This window comes from Sprattus sprattus (assembly GCF_963457725.1).
Source record: "Sprattus sprattus genome assembly, chromosome: 1".
Lineage (NCBI taxonomy): Eukaryota > Metazoa > Chordata > Actinopteri > Clupeiformes > Clupeidae > Sprattus > Sprattus sprattus.
The window spans coordinates 42,413,859-42,430,289 of NC_137920.1; the positions used below are offsets into that span (position 1 = coordinate 42,413,859).

The following is a 16,431-nucleotide window of genomic DNA, read 5'->3' on the forward strand; positions in this document are numbered from 1 at the left end:
GAACCTCATCAGTAATGTGTTAGTAATGTCTTGGAACATCCTCAGTAACATCTATCTATGAATCCAGGAATCTCTGTGTGTGTGTGTGTCAGTCTGTCTAGGGCGTATCTCCCTGACGGTAGTTAGGTTAGTTATGAGATTTCGCATGTAGCTTACGCATGTCATGAACCTGTGCATCCTTGATTTTGAAATCATAGTTCGTGAGATATTTGTATTTTACCGTTTGCCGTGCATTGAAATGCATTGGGTTTAGCGACGCTTACTCGCTGACCACGGGAGTGACGTCACAGAGGTTGCCAGCGGTTGATGGTGACGTGTCCCGCGGCTGCAGTGGAGCGGCGGCAGATCATCCACCGGCCAGCCAGCACACACACCGCTCGCCTTCCACCGCACCTCCCCGCGTCTGTGATTATGAGCAGCAACATTGCCCGCCTACCCCCACTCCTCTCTGCACCAGCGGCCGTCAGCGGCAGCAACACCGCTCGCCCAGCCCTTCCCCTCCCTGCAACCCCGGCCATCGGCGGCAAAAGCAGTTCACACACTGCACGGAAGCCGGAGACCAATTCGAAGTTTGTGAGTAGCGGTGTGCTCCTCAAGCAGGCCCACCCTTTAACTCAAGTTCTGTTAGGCAGTTTTATCCAGGTGTTTTGGGCAGTTTGTTCTGCTAGGCATTTTGTCCAGGTGAGTAAACCCAGAAGGCTGAGGACCAGGGTTACCAGGTTACCCAAAACATCTATAAATCCTTTGTGTGTCAGTCAGTCAGTGTGTCAGTCTAGGGCGTATCTCTCTGACGTTAATTACGTTAGTTATGATATTTTGCATGTAGCTTACGCATGTCATGAACCTGTGCATCCTTGATTTTGAAGATTTTTGAATTCATAGTTCGCGAGATATTTGTATTTTATCGTTTCCCGTAGGCACTATGGGTAGTGTAGTAATTCAGAGAAAGAGGTGAAATGCGTTTGTGGAGGGCGCCGCCCTGTGCATCCTTGATTTTGAAGATTTTTGAATTCAAAGTTCGCGAGATATTTGTATTTTATCGTTTGACATCTATATTCAACTGCATCCACTACATAATCCCAAACTTTATTTGTTGGTGTATCTCCAAAAAGACTATACAACATTAAAACATTTCATAATGAAAAGGAAACATGCATCACAATAATACTTCAGTGTAACCTGTAGGCTACCTATGAGGAGTGTAAATATGTCTTGCTATTACACTACCCAACAGCTACACCTACGTTTGCTAACACTACAGAATGCATAATTCCTACGGGCACTGCACTAGTGTTAGTAATGTCTTACATAGTGCAGTCAGTCTAACGCGTTATTAAGGGCGTTAACGCAAACCCATTTTAACGCCGTCAATTTTTTTCACGTGAGATTAACGTTGTTAATTTTTTTCTTTTTTAGATGAACGTTCTTTTTGGCCTCACAAACTGTGTAGTGGGCTAATGTTACGGGTTGAGTGAATGGCGAGCGCGATATGGCGAAATGAATGATAAAAAGCTTCTGAATGGAAAGTTTACTTTTAAAAGTTGTGTTGTGCAAAAGAAGCGAGCTTCACTGTTGTCTGAAAATGTCAACAGGCAGCTGGCTGAAAGCGAAGAAGAAGTAGGCTTACCTTTTATTGGGAACCTAACTGTTACGGTTCATCGTTTCTGAATTAAGAGGCCTGACTGCTATGTTTCAAGCAAACTTGAAAAAAAGAAAATATTAAGACATGGTTTAACTGCACTATAGGCTGAGTCCTTGTTTACCTGAAATGTGCACTTTATAATTCGTTTTTTACCGCCCTGTTTGGCAATGTTGTTTTTCAATCAAATAAAACATTTGCATAAAGCAAGCTTATCCACTTTTACATGTTGATCAGAGCATTAAAAAAAATATGGAAAAAAATAATTGAAGGGACATTTAGAATAGATACAAATTTGCGATTAATCGCAATTTAAAGGGGACATATTATGAAAATTTCCACCTTTTTAGTAGCCTGGTGACACCAGCCTACGTATTTCCGCCTGAATTGATTTCAAGCTCATACTCAGTCTGGCCCAACCCCATTGACAATCGTTTCCAGAACTCAAAATTTTGCAGGACCAATCAGCGAACAGTTCAGAGCTGTGACGCAAAACTCGCCTGGGAGGAAAAGACACGAAAAGCTATCGGAAAAGTTGTCTCAACTCTCGAGAACATCAGAAAATTAAAAGGAGAACAAGAGTATTTTCTTGTAAGTTTTATGATTGGAAAGGACGTCGTAGCTCTTCTCCCAACTGGCTTTGGGAAGAGTTTAATCTACCGAATGCTTACTAAACGTTGCTGATTGGTTAAGGGAACTCCAATGATTTTAAACCTCAAGATAAGCACCCGCCGATCTCGGAAACCAAAATGCATTGGGTTGGCCCAGACTGACTGACGGAATGAAATGGAGTCACAGTCTGGTAACGGCCAGGCTACCTTTTTAGTGCTTCTACACGTTAATTTGGGTATCTGGCATGTCTACTGACCCAAAAAGTCTGAAAAAAAAACAAATCCCGCGATCTGTTATTGTTCCTGGACGTCAGAAACAACATGCTTGTGTGACTGCCAATGAACTTCCTTATCAAAGTGTCGTCAGTTTGATTTGGGCCCATCCCCCCATCTCATCCCCCCGTCCCCCCTACACTCATTATTATATGATATGAACTTGGACTAGCTTGCTAGCAGCATGAAGCAAATTAATTACTCAAGATGTGCTGTGGTAGGCTGTACAGATCTCTACATCACCTCCCAGCCTCAGAAGACACGAGAGAAATGGATTGAATTCATATTTGAAGGCAATGTCTTGGAATGAACTGCAGACGAGGGAAATGTAAGTATTTAAAAAAAAATATTCTGTTACTTGCCCATTCAGTGTGGTGGTTTGCGACGTTAGCATGTTGTAGCCTCAATGCCATTTGCTGCAGCAGTGCACTAGCTAACAATGTTGTCAGTGTGTTGATTTTCTCTGTTGGCTGTATAACTTATTTTTCAAGGATGCAAACACGGCGCTTTTCGGCGCCTCCCGCTTTTTTCACGTCAGTTTGGGTGACTTGTGTGAATCGTGCAGATCCGAAGAGTTTTTTTTTTTGGGGGGGGGGGGGGGGGGTCTGTAATTCTGGATTGCCTCCACCAAACATGTAAATAACAAATAAGCAAATCAGCAGCAACTATTTCCCAAACCCTCGAAATATATTGCAATGGAGAGTTAACCTTACTTTCTGTTTGAAGATAACGCTGCAAACCCATGACAGCACGCGATATGCTTCCATCGCTTTGAGTGTGCGGTGGTCCACGTCACAATGGATTGGCTCTCGTTGAAATGCATGGGGTTTAGAAACGGGGTCATGGGTTTGCACTTTGCAGCGTAATGTAGCAGATAGTGTTGAAGAATGGGTTACTTGAATTTGGACGACTTAAAATTATTATAAGAGTTGAACAACATTAAGGCTGTTATTTCCCGTTATATGTGATGGCTGAGATATTCATAACGTTTTATTCAGTCTTACTGGTGGTGGTCCTTGTGTAATACCAACAGGTGCACTTCGTTGTGGATACGTAAAGCCTACTGTTTTTACTACGTGTTTAGCATGACATAGCATAACTATGTTTCTAGACAGTGGCGTATCAAGGCCTATTTTGGGGGGGCTTTATTTTGAGATCGTCAAATTCACACCTTGCAACCGATTAAGTGAACTTATTTTGTTACATTTTTTAGAGTTAGAAAGAAGATAGTCTCGAGTAGCACAGGACTCCCATCTGTATGAGACTGTGGTGGCTCTGTATGGTATTGAGTGAGTGAGCGTCGCGAGTGTGCAGACAGACATTGATAACGTTCAGTAAACAGATTTGGAGCAACTGTCCGACCCAAGCTGGTGAAAGCTGCCATAATCAGCTGCTGGATATAAAGGTATAGCTTAAAATAGTAAAAGAAACGAAATGGTTAAATCATCACGGGTGATTGGTAGAAATCGTGGCTCTATTTTATCATGATGGTTCATTGATCCTGTGGGTATGCTACCTATTCAGTAGCTCCACCAGCTAGCCTATAACTAGCTAGTGAACTCTAGCCTAAAATGTTAACCTACTCACTTGAGCTACAAATCCCTACCATGCTACAGTATAATTAGCACCTATCTCAGCAGATGTCTTCAATATGTTTATTGTTATAAATGTGTTAATTTCTCTTCCTAAAACCCACTAGAGGACACTATTTAAAAGGATATTTTCAAAAAAAATCTTATGGGGGAGCATGCCCCCAGACCCCCCTGGTTTTGCTGGGTAACAGGAATAATAATACATTTAAATTAAATATACACTTGCTGACCTGAATAAGCAGAGGGCAGAACAGCCTATTTTTGCAACATTTTTGTAGTCCATGTAAACTTTTGTTTGGCATGTTGGTGAAGTTACTTAGAGGACCATTTCTCAATGGTACTGTATTTTTCTTTAATGAATGTTATTAATAACTTATTTTTCAAAAAATAACTCAATTAGTATTACAAAGAGGTACATTTGCAACTCTATCCCAACTTCCACTTGCTCCTGCAATTTCATTGCAACAATTTCAATAAGAGTTTATGTTTTGGAATAAAACATGATATTGAATATTCCAAATTAGTGTTGGTGTATGTTGATTTTCAGAATTTCATTTTGCTCTATGTGTCTATAGGAGTGGGCAGGGGATGTCGGGGGTCGGTGGCAATGTAATTATATGGATAGATGCCGCGGGGCGAGGGCTTCGATTACCTCTCTCTTTTTTGACCATACATGTGTTTGCATCCCTGATTTTTTCAACTGCCCGTTTACATGCAAAAAACAGCAATTATCAACCGTGTTTTTTTAGTGGTGCTTAATTGATACAAACGTGAATAAGTGCGGTGTCTTATCAAAACAAATCTTTTGAGCAAGCGAGAGTGTCGATATGGGTTTAATAGTTGTAGCTAAAGCTTTTCGCTAAACAGTTCGCTAGCTATTAGCACTCTAGCTTGCCCAGGGGAGTTTTGCAGAGAGAAGACACAGCAATTATTCACGATTGTATCAATTGTACATCTAGGTTTCTTTGGTGTCTGTTGTCGCAACCAACAGCACAACATATCCTGGGCATTTTTAACTTTCTGTGGGTTGTGACCATAAGCAGCTCGCTAGCTATTTGAACTGTAGCTGGCTCAGGAGAGTAAAATAGCTTCATGCACCCACAGAAGGCGCCTTTTCTTCTCACCCTCCTCCTCCTCAAACATTTATTCAAGTAAATGCATTTCATTCGCCATAGTATCGATAGCTTGCTAATGATAGTAGTTGATAACCAACGGATATTAATGTATGATTCCCGTTGTTAAGGTTACAGAATTCTCGCACTAAATAGGCGCTGAAGGCAGAGCTTTTTTTCTAATTAAAAATAAGTCAGTCGTGAACACAGCCTTAGCCTGTATGATATATGCTTACGTGTACAGAAGTTAATTTGGATGTCATTTTGCTAAAAGGGCACTTTTGTTTTGCGGTGTGCTTTTATGCAGCTTGTGTATAGCAATCGCTAAGGATTTTTTTTTTTACAAAGACGGGAGACATACATGTTAAATGGGCATTACCCATTCATGAACTACGTGATTAGCAGCTAAGACTCACCTGCAGTTACCAAACCCATTACCTATTCACTGTACGATTATTTCATAATGATTTATGAGAAAAATGTATGTAGAGCATGCATAGTATGCCAATGTTATTGTACCTACTCTTCTGTGTTGGGAAAATTATATTAGGTTGGTGGAATACAACATTTCTTCAAATGCTTTTAGTTCATGTTGTATGCATGGTAGTGCAAGGATAATGGTCAATGAGATGACATTTCATTTACAGTATGGAGTATTGTCCTTTTATTGCATTCAGGAAAAAACATGCATAACATTGCTTCTTTTGTTGTTAAGGAAGAACATCTGAACAGTGTCCAAGTCTACATCATGTGTCATACAGATCCTCCAAAGATGCATATCTGGAGCACCACGCAGGAGGGCACCCAGATTCTCTGTCCCAGAAAGCCCCAAAACCAGCTAACAAAGCTTCTGTACACAAAATACTTGTAACTTCTGTGCAAAGATTACATTGTATTTAGAGAATAAATGATGATACACACATCTATTGAGTCGTCCTTTGGTAACAGTATGGCTGCTGATGGCACAAAGTGTTTTTATTATAAGTGGTATTTTTTTTTGTATTACCCATGTACTAGCCAACACATTTAATAACTATGTTTAAAAAGTCTAAAGAAACAGTTTTGGTATGTAACATGTCAACAGTTGACACATTTGAGATGAGCAGTAAGCAAAGTAAGACCAAGGGAAGATTAAACGATCTTGCCCAGTTATGTTTGTATTGTAGAAATAACTGATGACTCATGCATAAAAAACAACTTACTGCTATATTCCCCTTAGACATAAGGCCCATAGTCTGCTCTATAGATGTTGAATGCATTCTGTAGTGAAAATACATTCAAGCATTTACATTTCATCATTTAGCAGACACTTTTATCCATAGCGCCTTACAAGGATGTGACACATTTTACATTTTTCACTGATGGCACACTGCACATCAGGAGCAATAAGGGGTTCACATGTCGTGCTCAAGGACGCTTCGGGAGGGAAGCACACAGGTAGAATGCCCGGATGGTTGGTTTGGAAGTTGCATAGTCTTCTTGTTACCTTGAATATTGAAAGTGTAAGTATCATTGAATATAAAACAGAAGATGACTGCATAATTCACAAAGATGTCATGTCATTCACAAAGAATCTTACCTGTGGTATCTCCATGCAGCATACATTCTCAGGCTCTAGGCATTTGCTCACAATTGGCACAAATACACCTGTATAGATAAAGAGTTTTAAAAAGTGACAACATTATAGGTAAAGTGTATTTGAATGTTTAGTTACAGTTACAGACATAAGTCGACAAATACAACGAAAACAAGGTTTGAGCACTAATAAACGGAGGTAAACACGTTACGTTACGTTCTACACCTGCTTTGTCCATTACTGTTGTCAGATAATATTTTACTTTACAGCTTGAGCTTTACTCGTGTTTTTTGCTTTGCACCACTTATGCTAAGTCCCACATGGTAGATAGCTATCTATCCTGCAAGCCATCTGGTTGATTTAAATGCCTAGAAAAACAGCCTTTTCACAAACAGTAACTTACATAAACACACTGTATTTATTTCATATTACTCACATGTACACACTATTTACTAGCAGTGCAATGCTCTCGACACCGTCAACCTGACCATATGACCTTAGCCAAAGTTAAAACAAAAAATTAAATGTAAATTTGACAAAGTTTACTTACCATTCAGAAACGTTTTGTTGAGCCCGAATTCTTGAATATGTTCGGGAGCCTCTTGTTCTGCTTCTGGGTCTGACTCTGGCTCAAACAGATACGGTTGTACGATTCTGTCTTCTGCAGTAGCCATCTTTCTATATTGTAGTTAGCGGTGCAAGCTATGCGAGCGCATCTCTTGGAGGAGGGGGAGGAGTGAAGGGGGGAGCTGGCTCATTAGCATTTAAAGGAACAGCCACTCAATACAGGTCAATCTGTAGGGAGCTGTTTTTGACAGGGTGAAAAGGGTGCTGTATTAAATTATTCTTGAGGTATTTTGACCAAAATATGTTACTGGCATTTCATAAAGACCCCAAGGAACCATTTCAACTTGTGGTAAAATGGGCATACGATGGGTCCTTTAATATTTTAATCGTTTGACAGCACTAGTCTTACATGATCCTCAGTAATGATTTAGTAATGTATTAAGACATCCTCAGTAATGTTTTAGTAATGTATTAAGACATCCTCAGTAATGTTTTAGTAATGTATTAAGACATCCTCAGTAATAAGTTAGTAATGTATTAAGACAGCCTCAGTAATGTTTTAGTAATGTATTAAGACATCCTCAGTAATATTTTAGTAATGTATCAAGACATCCTCAGTAATGTGTTAGTAATGTATTAAGACATCCAGTAATGTTTTAGAAAATTTTCAGAAATTATGTCAGTTGTGTGTGTCATTAATACATGACATCCTCTGTATGTTATCATGCATCTCTAACATACCTGACTATTCACCTCCTGCAGTTGCTTCTCATTGGCCCAAGGAGGAGTTGCCTTGGCAGCCGTCGCCATGACATCCTGTTGCTCGTTTCCATGGGGCACATCTTGTGCCATGGCCATGTTCTCTGGAGGTTCTTCTGTGTTTGGAGGAGAAGGGCAAACTAAACCTAATTAACACATAATAATAATAAACCGAATTAACACATAATAATAATTAACCTAATTAACACATAATAATAATATACCTAATTAACACATAATAATAATAGTAACTTAATTAACACATAATAATACAAATAACCTAATTAACACATAATAATAACAAACCTCATTAACACATAATAATAAACCTAATTAACACATACTAATAAACTTAATTAACACATAATAAAAAAAATAACCTAATTAACACATAATAATAACAAACCTTACTAACACATAATAATAACAAACCTTATTAACACATCTATCTATAAATCCAGGAATCTCTGTGTGTCTGTCAGTCTGTCCGTCTAGGGCGTATCTCCCTGACGGTAGTTAAGTTAGTTATGAGATTTCGCATGTAGCTTACGCATGTCATGAACCTGTGCATCCTTGATTTTGAAGATTTTTGAATTCATAGTTTGCGAGATATTTGTATTTTACCGTTTCCCGTAGGCACTAATGGTTTATCGTTTCCCGTAGCACCGAAATGACGTCACAAACAATATTAGCGGTATTAAAACTATCCTGCCTTCACTCAAAGTTCAGAATAGCGTTGGATACGATTAGGAGGTCCGCATTCAAATTCTTCTTGGTGAACAGATACAGACTTTTGCTCAGGTAATCTTAAAACAGTGATTGATTTTATCTATTCGTTTATATAAGCTTCTTTATATTAGGTTTCAAAGTAATGTCTAGAGTTGTACAGTCATCTAACAGACAGAGAATGGTAAGTAAAGCATGGTTGAAATGTAACTGTGATTACAGCACTTATTCATGGCATATGCAAAACGCATGAATTTTACTCTATACAACTCTCTCTCTGAATTCATAGTTCGCGAGATATTTCTATTTTATCGTTTGTGTTAGGCACTATGGGTTATCGTTTGAGTTTACACCGCGACAAATGGTAGCTTATTGATAAGCCTAGGAGGCTTTCAGATTGTCCATTGCTTTCACGTCTGTTGCTATGGAGTCCACGAAATACGCGAAAATCTCGCTGTAAGTTATGTTGGGCCCACGTCGTCATGTTATCCTCCCAGTCCTGCACTGAATTCGGGTGGGGGATAGTAACGCCTAGCCTGGCCATTACCAGCCTGTGACTCCATTTCATTCCGTCTTTCAGTCTGGCAAAACGCTATGCATTTTCGTTTCCGAGATGAGCGGGTGCTTAGCTTGAGGTTTAAAATCATTGGAGTTCCCTTAACCAATCAGCAACGTTTAGTAAGCATTCGGTAGATTAAACTCTTCCCAAAGCCAGTTGGGAGAAGAGCTACGACGTCCTTTCCAATCATAAAACTTACAAGAAAATACTCTTGTTCTCCTTTTAATTTTCTGATGTTCTCGAGAGTTGAGACAACTTTTCCGATAGCTTTTCGTGTCTTTTCCTCCAAGGCGAGTTTTGCGTCACAGCTCTGAACTGTTCGCTGATTGGTCCTACAGGATTTTGAGTCCTGGAGACGATTGTCAACGGGGTTGGGCCAGACTGAGTATGAGCTTGAAATCAATTCAGGCGGAAATACGTAGGCTGGTGTCACCAGGCTAAGTAACGCCATCTCCAGTCAGAGTATTTAAACTGTGTTCCCATTGTAAGGACATAATTAGATTACGATCTGTTTGAGAGTGGGCTGTCAAAGCTAGCATCATCAAAGTCACACAGTACAGTACAGTACATACATTCAATAAAATGAACCTACATTTGCGTCCAACTGCATGTCCATTTATGGTCTCTGTATACCTTTGTATCACACACATAATGTCAACTATATTTGTATTTCGGACCGTGTGTAAAAGCATTTCTTTGTGGATATGAGACGTGGATCATACATACAGTACAGTACATACATTCATTAAAATGAACCTACATTTGAGTCCAACTGCATGACCATTCTTACCCTACACTTACCCTTACAATAAATAAGTGATCCTATTTCAACCATAACTTCATTTAAAATTATTTCTTTCTTTATGACATTTAGTTTATAGTTTAGACAGCAACTTTGACATCTATATTCAACTGCATCCATACATAATCTCAAACTTTATTTGTTGGTGTATCTCCAAAAAGGCTATACAACATTAAAACATTTCTTAATGAAAAGGAAACATGCATCACAATAATATTTTATCAAATTTAGTTAATGCGCTTAACGTAGATGGAAACAGTTTATTCAAGCGATTTGCGTCTTTTGCGAATTTGTTTATGTTCGGAGTTGGACTGTAGACTACGTCCTGTTGCAGTGAGAGAAAACCGTGCTGCTGTCTGCCCCAAATGTGATGTTCCTCTACTGCTTCTCAAACTGCCAGCTAATACACCACACCTCATGCAGCATATGCTGTTATATACTATAGTATATGTTTGCGGTTTGTTGTTTCCCCTGAACATCATCATCATTACCTAGTTTATTGTAGGCTAACTGATTAACTTGATTTACGTGCAAACTACGTGGACATGTTATCTCCCCACACATACTTTTTTGTTGTTGTTGCAAATTATAGTTTTTTTTGTTTTGTGATCATTGATTTTATTCGGACCTGGTGTGCGCGGTTGTTTCGGTTCGCAATCTCTTGCGCTTCGCCCAGGTATGGTAACTTAATATATTTCTTTGCTTGTACTCGGATGGCAAAGCATACTGCATATAAACATCTTTGTACAGTGATACGTTTCGCCCAAAACACGGTATTCCGCGCATGTTGCAAGTTTGTAAAGCGCAATTGCAATGCGCTCGTCAATGCTACAGCATTAAAAGTCCCGACGGCAGAGAGGAGGGCGTCCATTCTAGCATGCACAAAACTCTTCCTCCAAATTAGACTAAAGACTCGGGTGAATGGAAACGGTCGCTGATGCGCATTTGTTTTATGCGAATCGTCCGTGAATGCGAATCGTTAATGCGAACGAGCTGAATGGAAATGCACCTACTGACACCTGCGCCAAGGTTCCAAAGAACCTCTTCTCTCTCCCTCTCCATTCAACTGTATATACCAGGGCTCTACAGTGCTAGTATTTCACTCGCATAAATAGGTACGTGCGAACTTGAAAAATAATTTACGAGCACAGTGTGCGAGTGACAGACAGTTGTCAATACAGCGCCAAAAAGTGAAGCATTCTGTTACGCCCGACTCACATTGTTGCGTTGGAAGGCGTTGATGCGTGGGGTGACGTAATCCTTTGCCGAACTGAATTGTGGCTCCGTTTGGTTCGCGTGCGTTGCGTTTCATGCTTTGCTTGCGGCAAGAGTTGAAGAAGGTTGAACTTTTCGAGAGGCAATGCATGCGTCAGCCAATCATATTGCCTTTCATGCATAATTGAGAGCACAGGCGCTTGCCAATCATATCCCGTATATGCTCACGTCTACAGAGCGGCAAACTCAAAAAAAAAGATGGCTGCCAAACTCCGTAGATGGTCGTATTTGTACCTACAAGTTGGTTGTTTGACTTTTTTTTGGTTAGATTTTTTAAAAGTTACCGAGAAATAGACACTGTACAATGTAAAAACCCCTTTATTGTAACTTAAAAATACGTATCATAGGATTTGCGAGGTCTCTGAGCACCCTGTCTAATGATAGCATGCTACTACTGAAAGGGGAAAAGCTTGCTAGTGACTTGATTGGTTTGATGACCTGTCAATCTCACTATAAGGTCTCCGGTATCAACAGAACCCCATGCGCCAGACTCCTCCTCTGCCTTCCGTTGGATCAACGCATTCCAACGCAACAATGTGAGTCGGGCGTTAAGGTGAGTTGGATGGCAGCATTTTCAGTGTACTGACTGAAATTTTAATGGAAACTGATAGTGTTAGCCGTAGCAGCTAACATATACATTTTCAGCTAGCCGTAACGGGGGTTAATTTTCCTTAATTCAAGTTGTGAAGTAAACCTTTGAAGTAATTCATGAATTTAGTTGTGTGGATATAGTGAGCTAAGGCTTGTATTCCCACTACGCTAACCTTAGCTATCCTAGCTGTGTTAAGCAGCTGTAATATCTGAGTACGGGGCTAACGGCTAACTAACACTATGTAACGGGAGTATCCACTGGCAGTTTCGGCTAGCCGTAACGGGGGATCATTTTCCTTAATTCAAGTTGTGAAGTAAACCTTTGAAGTAATTCATGAATTTAGTTGTGTGGAGCTAAGGCTTGTATTCCTACTACGGTAACGTGAGCTATCCTAGCTGTACGGGGCTATGCAAAAGTAGCTTATACTGAAAGAATGGTTAACTTGTTAGCTCACCAGTTTATTTTGTTGCTAATGTGGTTGGAGAGGATTAAGCGTGACCGATAGCGTGAGTTAACATTACCCATGTCCTGGGAGTAATGATTCATGAGAGACCTTGAATCATTAGGTTAACTGAAAAACGTTTGAGGATGTACCTGGACACAGCGTAGCTGTTGTAGTGTGCTCAGTTTAAGAATGGTTAACTTGTAAGCTCACCAGTTTATTTTGTTGCTAATGTGGTTGGAGAGGATTAAGCGTGACCGATAGCGTGAGTTAACATTAACCCGTGTCCTGGGAGTAATGATTCATGAAAGACCTTGAATCATTAGGTTAACTGAAAAACGTTTGAGGATGTACCTGGACACAGCGTAGCTGTTGTAGTGTGCTCAGTTTTCGAAAACTAGACTGAAACTAATAAGGATAACTATGACTAAATGTGACTAAAATAGCTGCCAAAATGAACACTGAGATAGGGGACCCCTTAATCTGCAATTCATGGTTGCTAGCTCTAATCAGATGTACTAACTAGGCTTATAAGAGAAGACTAACTTTTTATGCCATCGAACACCAATAACTAGAACTTATTTGACAGACTATAAACCAATGTGATACACGTGCTCTCTAGCTATACAGTAAAAGTGTTGCTTACGTTAGATACTAGACCTACAGTCTAACTCTAACTGCATTAAGTCTAACATAAATCTTACAATAAACTTTAAGTAAAGCTGGCTATGTAACCGCATTCATTCCAATATTGTTGCAGAAATGTTTCCTTTTACCAAGATAACAATTTCAACAATTCACTTAGCTCAGTAAGTCAGTATAACGAAACTCTGGAACTATTATGACCATGACACATGAAATGTTTGTGCTTAGTAAATATGCAAGTTTCATAAAACATCTGATTTCCACCATAGAGAGACAATAAATATATTTACATTTGAAGCACAGACAAGATGTATTGCATCCGCAACCAATACAAAATCAAAACAAGCCCAAGTCTCCCTCAACAAATACCGCACAATTCAGGTGCACTCATTGATTAACACGACCTTTGGAGGAATAATTACACCCCATAAGAGATAATGTCACTTGGAGCCTATTTTAAGACTTCTCCAAGCTAAATGTAACACACTAGACCCTTTCACAATAAACAAGCAAACAAACAAACAAAAACAGAACAACAAAGATACCCTCATATGTCTAAACGTCAGTTGAGCCAAAATATAATGGTTGAGCTTGGTTGCTTGCTAAAATATATTGGAAGAAGGCCCCACTACACTCATTGAGTAGATGTAAATACATGTTAATTCATAGGCACTTGTTCTCTCTGTCATGACCGCAACAGAGCAAGCACACTCTCGCAGTTCGTTCACGAAACGCATTCTAGTTATTAATATTATTAATATTATTTGTGTGTGTGTGGCCTAATGCTTGGCCTCATGGTTATAGACCCAAGCTTGGGACCAAAAGGTCTCTGGTGTGATCCCCTGGAATGGAAGTGAATGGACAAGCACCTAACTCTTAACTCTTGTGTGCGCTAATTGCACCTAAAATATGTGTCTGTGCTTGCCAATATTAGTGTGTGTGTGTGTGTGTGTGTGTGTGTGTGTGTGTGTGTGTGTGTGTGTGTGTGTGTGTGTGTGTGTTTGTGTGCGTTCGTGCCAATATCAATGTGTGTGTGTACCATATGTGTACTAATATTAGTTAGTGTGTGTGTTTGTACATAATGTGTGCCAATATTAGTGTGTGTGTGCGTGCGTCGAGCGTGCATGCGTGCGTGCGTGCGTGCGTGCGTGTGTGCGTTTACCTGAGGGTGATCTGTCATGGTTCACTGGAGATGTGGGTTCCATACATGTGACATCTCTCTGTGAGGAACAAAAACTAAAATGACATCTACAGATCTACGCACACACACACACACACACACACACACACACACACACACACACACACAGACACACACACACACATACTCACACACACACTCAAACACACACCCACACACACACACATACACACACACACACACACACACTCACACACACACACACACACACATACACACACACAAACACAACCCCCTAGCCTCTACTAATGTATGGACAAGTTAGTGTACCAGGGAGTGAATGGGGATGTAGTTCATGTGGTATCCCAGGTGGAACACCACAGAACCCATGAAGGGATGTGACATATTAAGAACACCTGAAGGGATGTGACACATTAGAACACATGAAGTGATGTGACACATTAGAACACATGAAGGGATGTGACACATTAGAACACATGAAGGGATGTGACACATTAGAACACATGAAGGGATGTGAGAGGAATGTGACACAAGTACCAAAAGATGGAGCACAAATCGAAATCCTGTCACAATCCAAACTTCAACCAAACCCTTGTATCAACATATATTAAATAACTGTCTTTTTATGATGACAAATACCTTAACGTCAGCTTTGCGAGTACGTTTCATGATCTCCTCAATTCTCTGGAATAAAGGAAGAAAAAAGGAAGAGTAGGACAATAAGAGGCAACAATAAGTGTGTGTGTGTGTGTAGTGTGTGTGGTGTGTGTGTGTGTGTGTGTGTGTGTGTGTGTGTGTGTGTGTGTGTGTGTGTGTATGAGTGTGTTCACCTTCTTCCTCTGCTGTCTTTCCTCCTCCTCCAATTTGTGTTTCTCTTCCTCTTTCTGTAACTCCTCCTTCTACCAAAGAACACACACACGTATGCACACACACACACACACACACACACACACACACACACACACACACACACACACACACACACACACACACACACGTTGGGCTCATTCACTTACATTGCCCAGGGGAGAAAATACCTCCCTAGCGTGTGAGTCTGCGCCAACATCGCTGAACCAACGTATTTGGCATTGGAGGGAGGGGATTAGACATTAATAGCGAAAGACGTTTTCCTCCACGACCGTTCTGCTGTAGGATATCAATAGAACTTCACCCTTAAAGGCTTCATCTTCAAGTGATTTAATATTTAATCGGCTAACATTCTGCAGCTATTGAAAGCATCAGCATCTCTGAAACATTCACAAACATCCATCTTGATTATTTGTTAAATAATGTTCTTGTTCATTGTGGCGGCCTTTCTATGGTTTCTTATTTTCCAAATTCCAATATCCAGTCAAGGCCGTGCGTAATCGACTACCTGCTGACGACCCACGGCCTTGACTGGATATTGGAATTTGGAAAATAAGAAACCATAGAAAGGCCGCCACATTTAAGTCAAAAAACCTCATGGATTACTAGAAAACAACTTGGAATTTAGGAGGAACATGGACCAATGGATTTGGACATGGAATTAACTTGGAACTTGGACATCACGAAAGTTTGTGAGTAACGCGGTGAATTGTTTGTGAATATCCCGACACGTGGGGCTGGACTTTGAATCACTGATTTAAGGAAGCAAAGTGGATATTTAAATTGGAAAAAATAAGTTTTTGAATTGGACATTGAGGTGAAGTGAATTATTAGTTTTTGAAATTGCTGGAAATTGAATTAAGTTTAATATGGCGGACGATGAACAAGCCATTGAAAAACAACGTGAACTTTTTAAGTTACTTGGAACACGCAGAGGCAAACTTTCTTACAAGAAAACGTAATGAAATTGTTTTAGTTCAGAGTTTGTTAGTAAGCGAAGATGAGTGAGAAACTGACCATACGGACTGGTATGAGCCTAGGTTAATTCATTTTAAGGCGTTTATTGAGCAAACGCAAGCATGGTTGATTGATGGTGACGAAGAAGATGATATTCTGCCTGAGGACAGCGTTTCCCTAGTAGGCCCGTCTCGGAAGGCGCCTGGCAATGGAGTAGATGACTGGTAGCAAATGTTGGGTCTAGGTGGGTTAAACATACGTTTTTTTGACTTAAA

At 40.1% G+C, this 16,431-nt stretch overlaps 1 protein-coding gene across 1 annotated transcript in view; it reads right to left on the bottom strand.

Annotated features, from left to right (window-relative positions):
- Positions 1–16,431, bottom strand: part of map7d2a (MAP7 domain containing 2a) — a gene marked incomplete at both ends in the record, with an annotated part of 37,310 nt that overhangs the window by 947 nt on the left and 19,932 nt on the right. The window contains 4 exons of the mRNA XM_080844406.1: positions 8,112–8,245; positions 14,333–14,390; positions 14,972–15,016; positions 15,163–15,231. Of these exons, the coding sequence (XP_080700532.1) occupies positions 8,112–8,245; positions 14,333–14,390; positions 14,972–15,016; positions 15,163–15,231 (306 nt within the window). The remainder of the gene's footprint in view (positions 1–8,111; positions 8,246–14,332; positions 14,391–14,971; positions 15,017–15,162; positions 15,232–16,431) is intronic.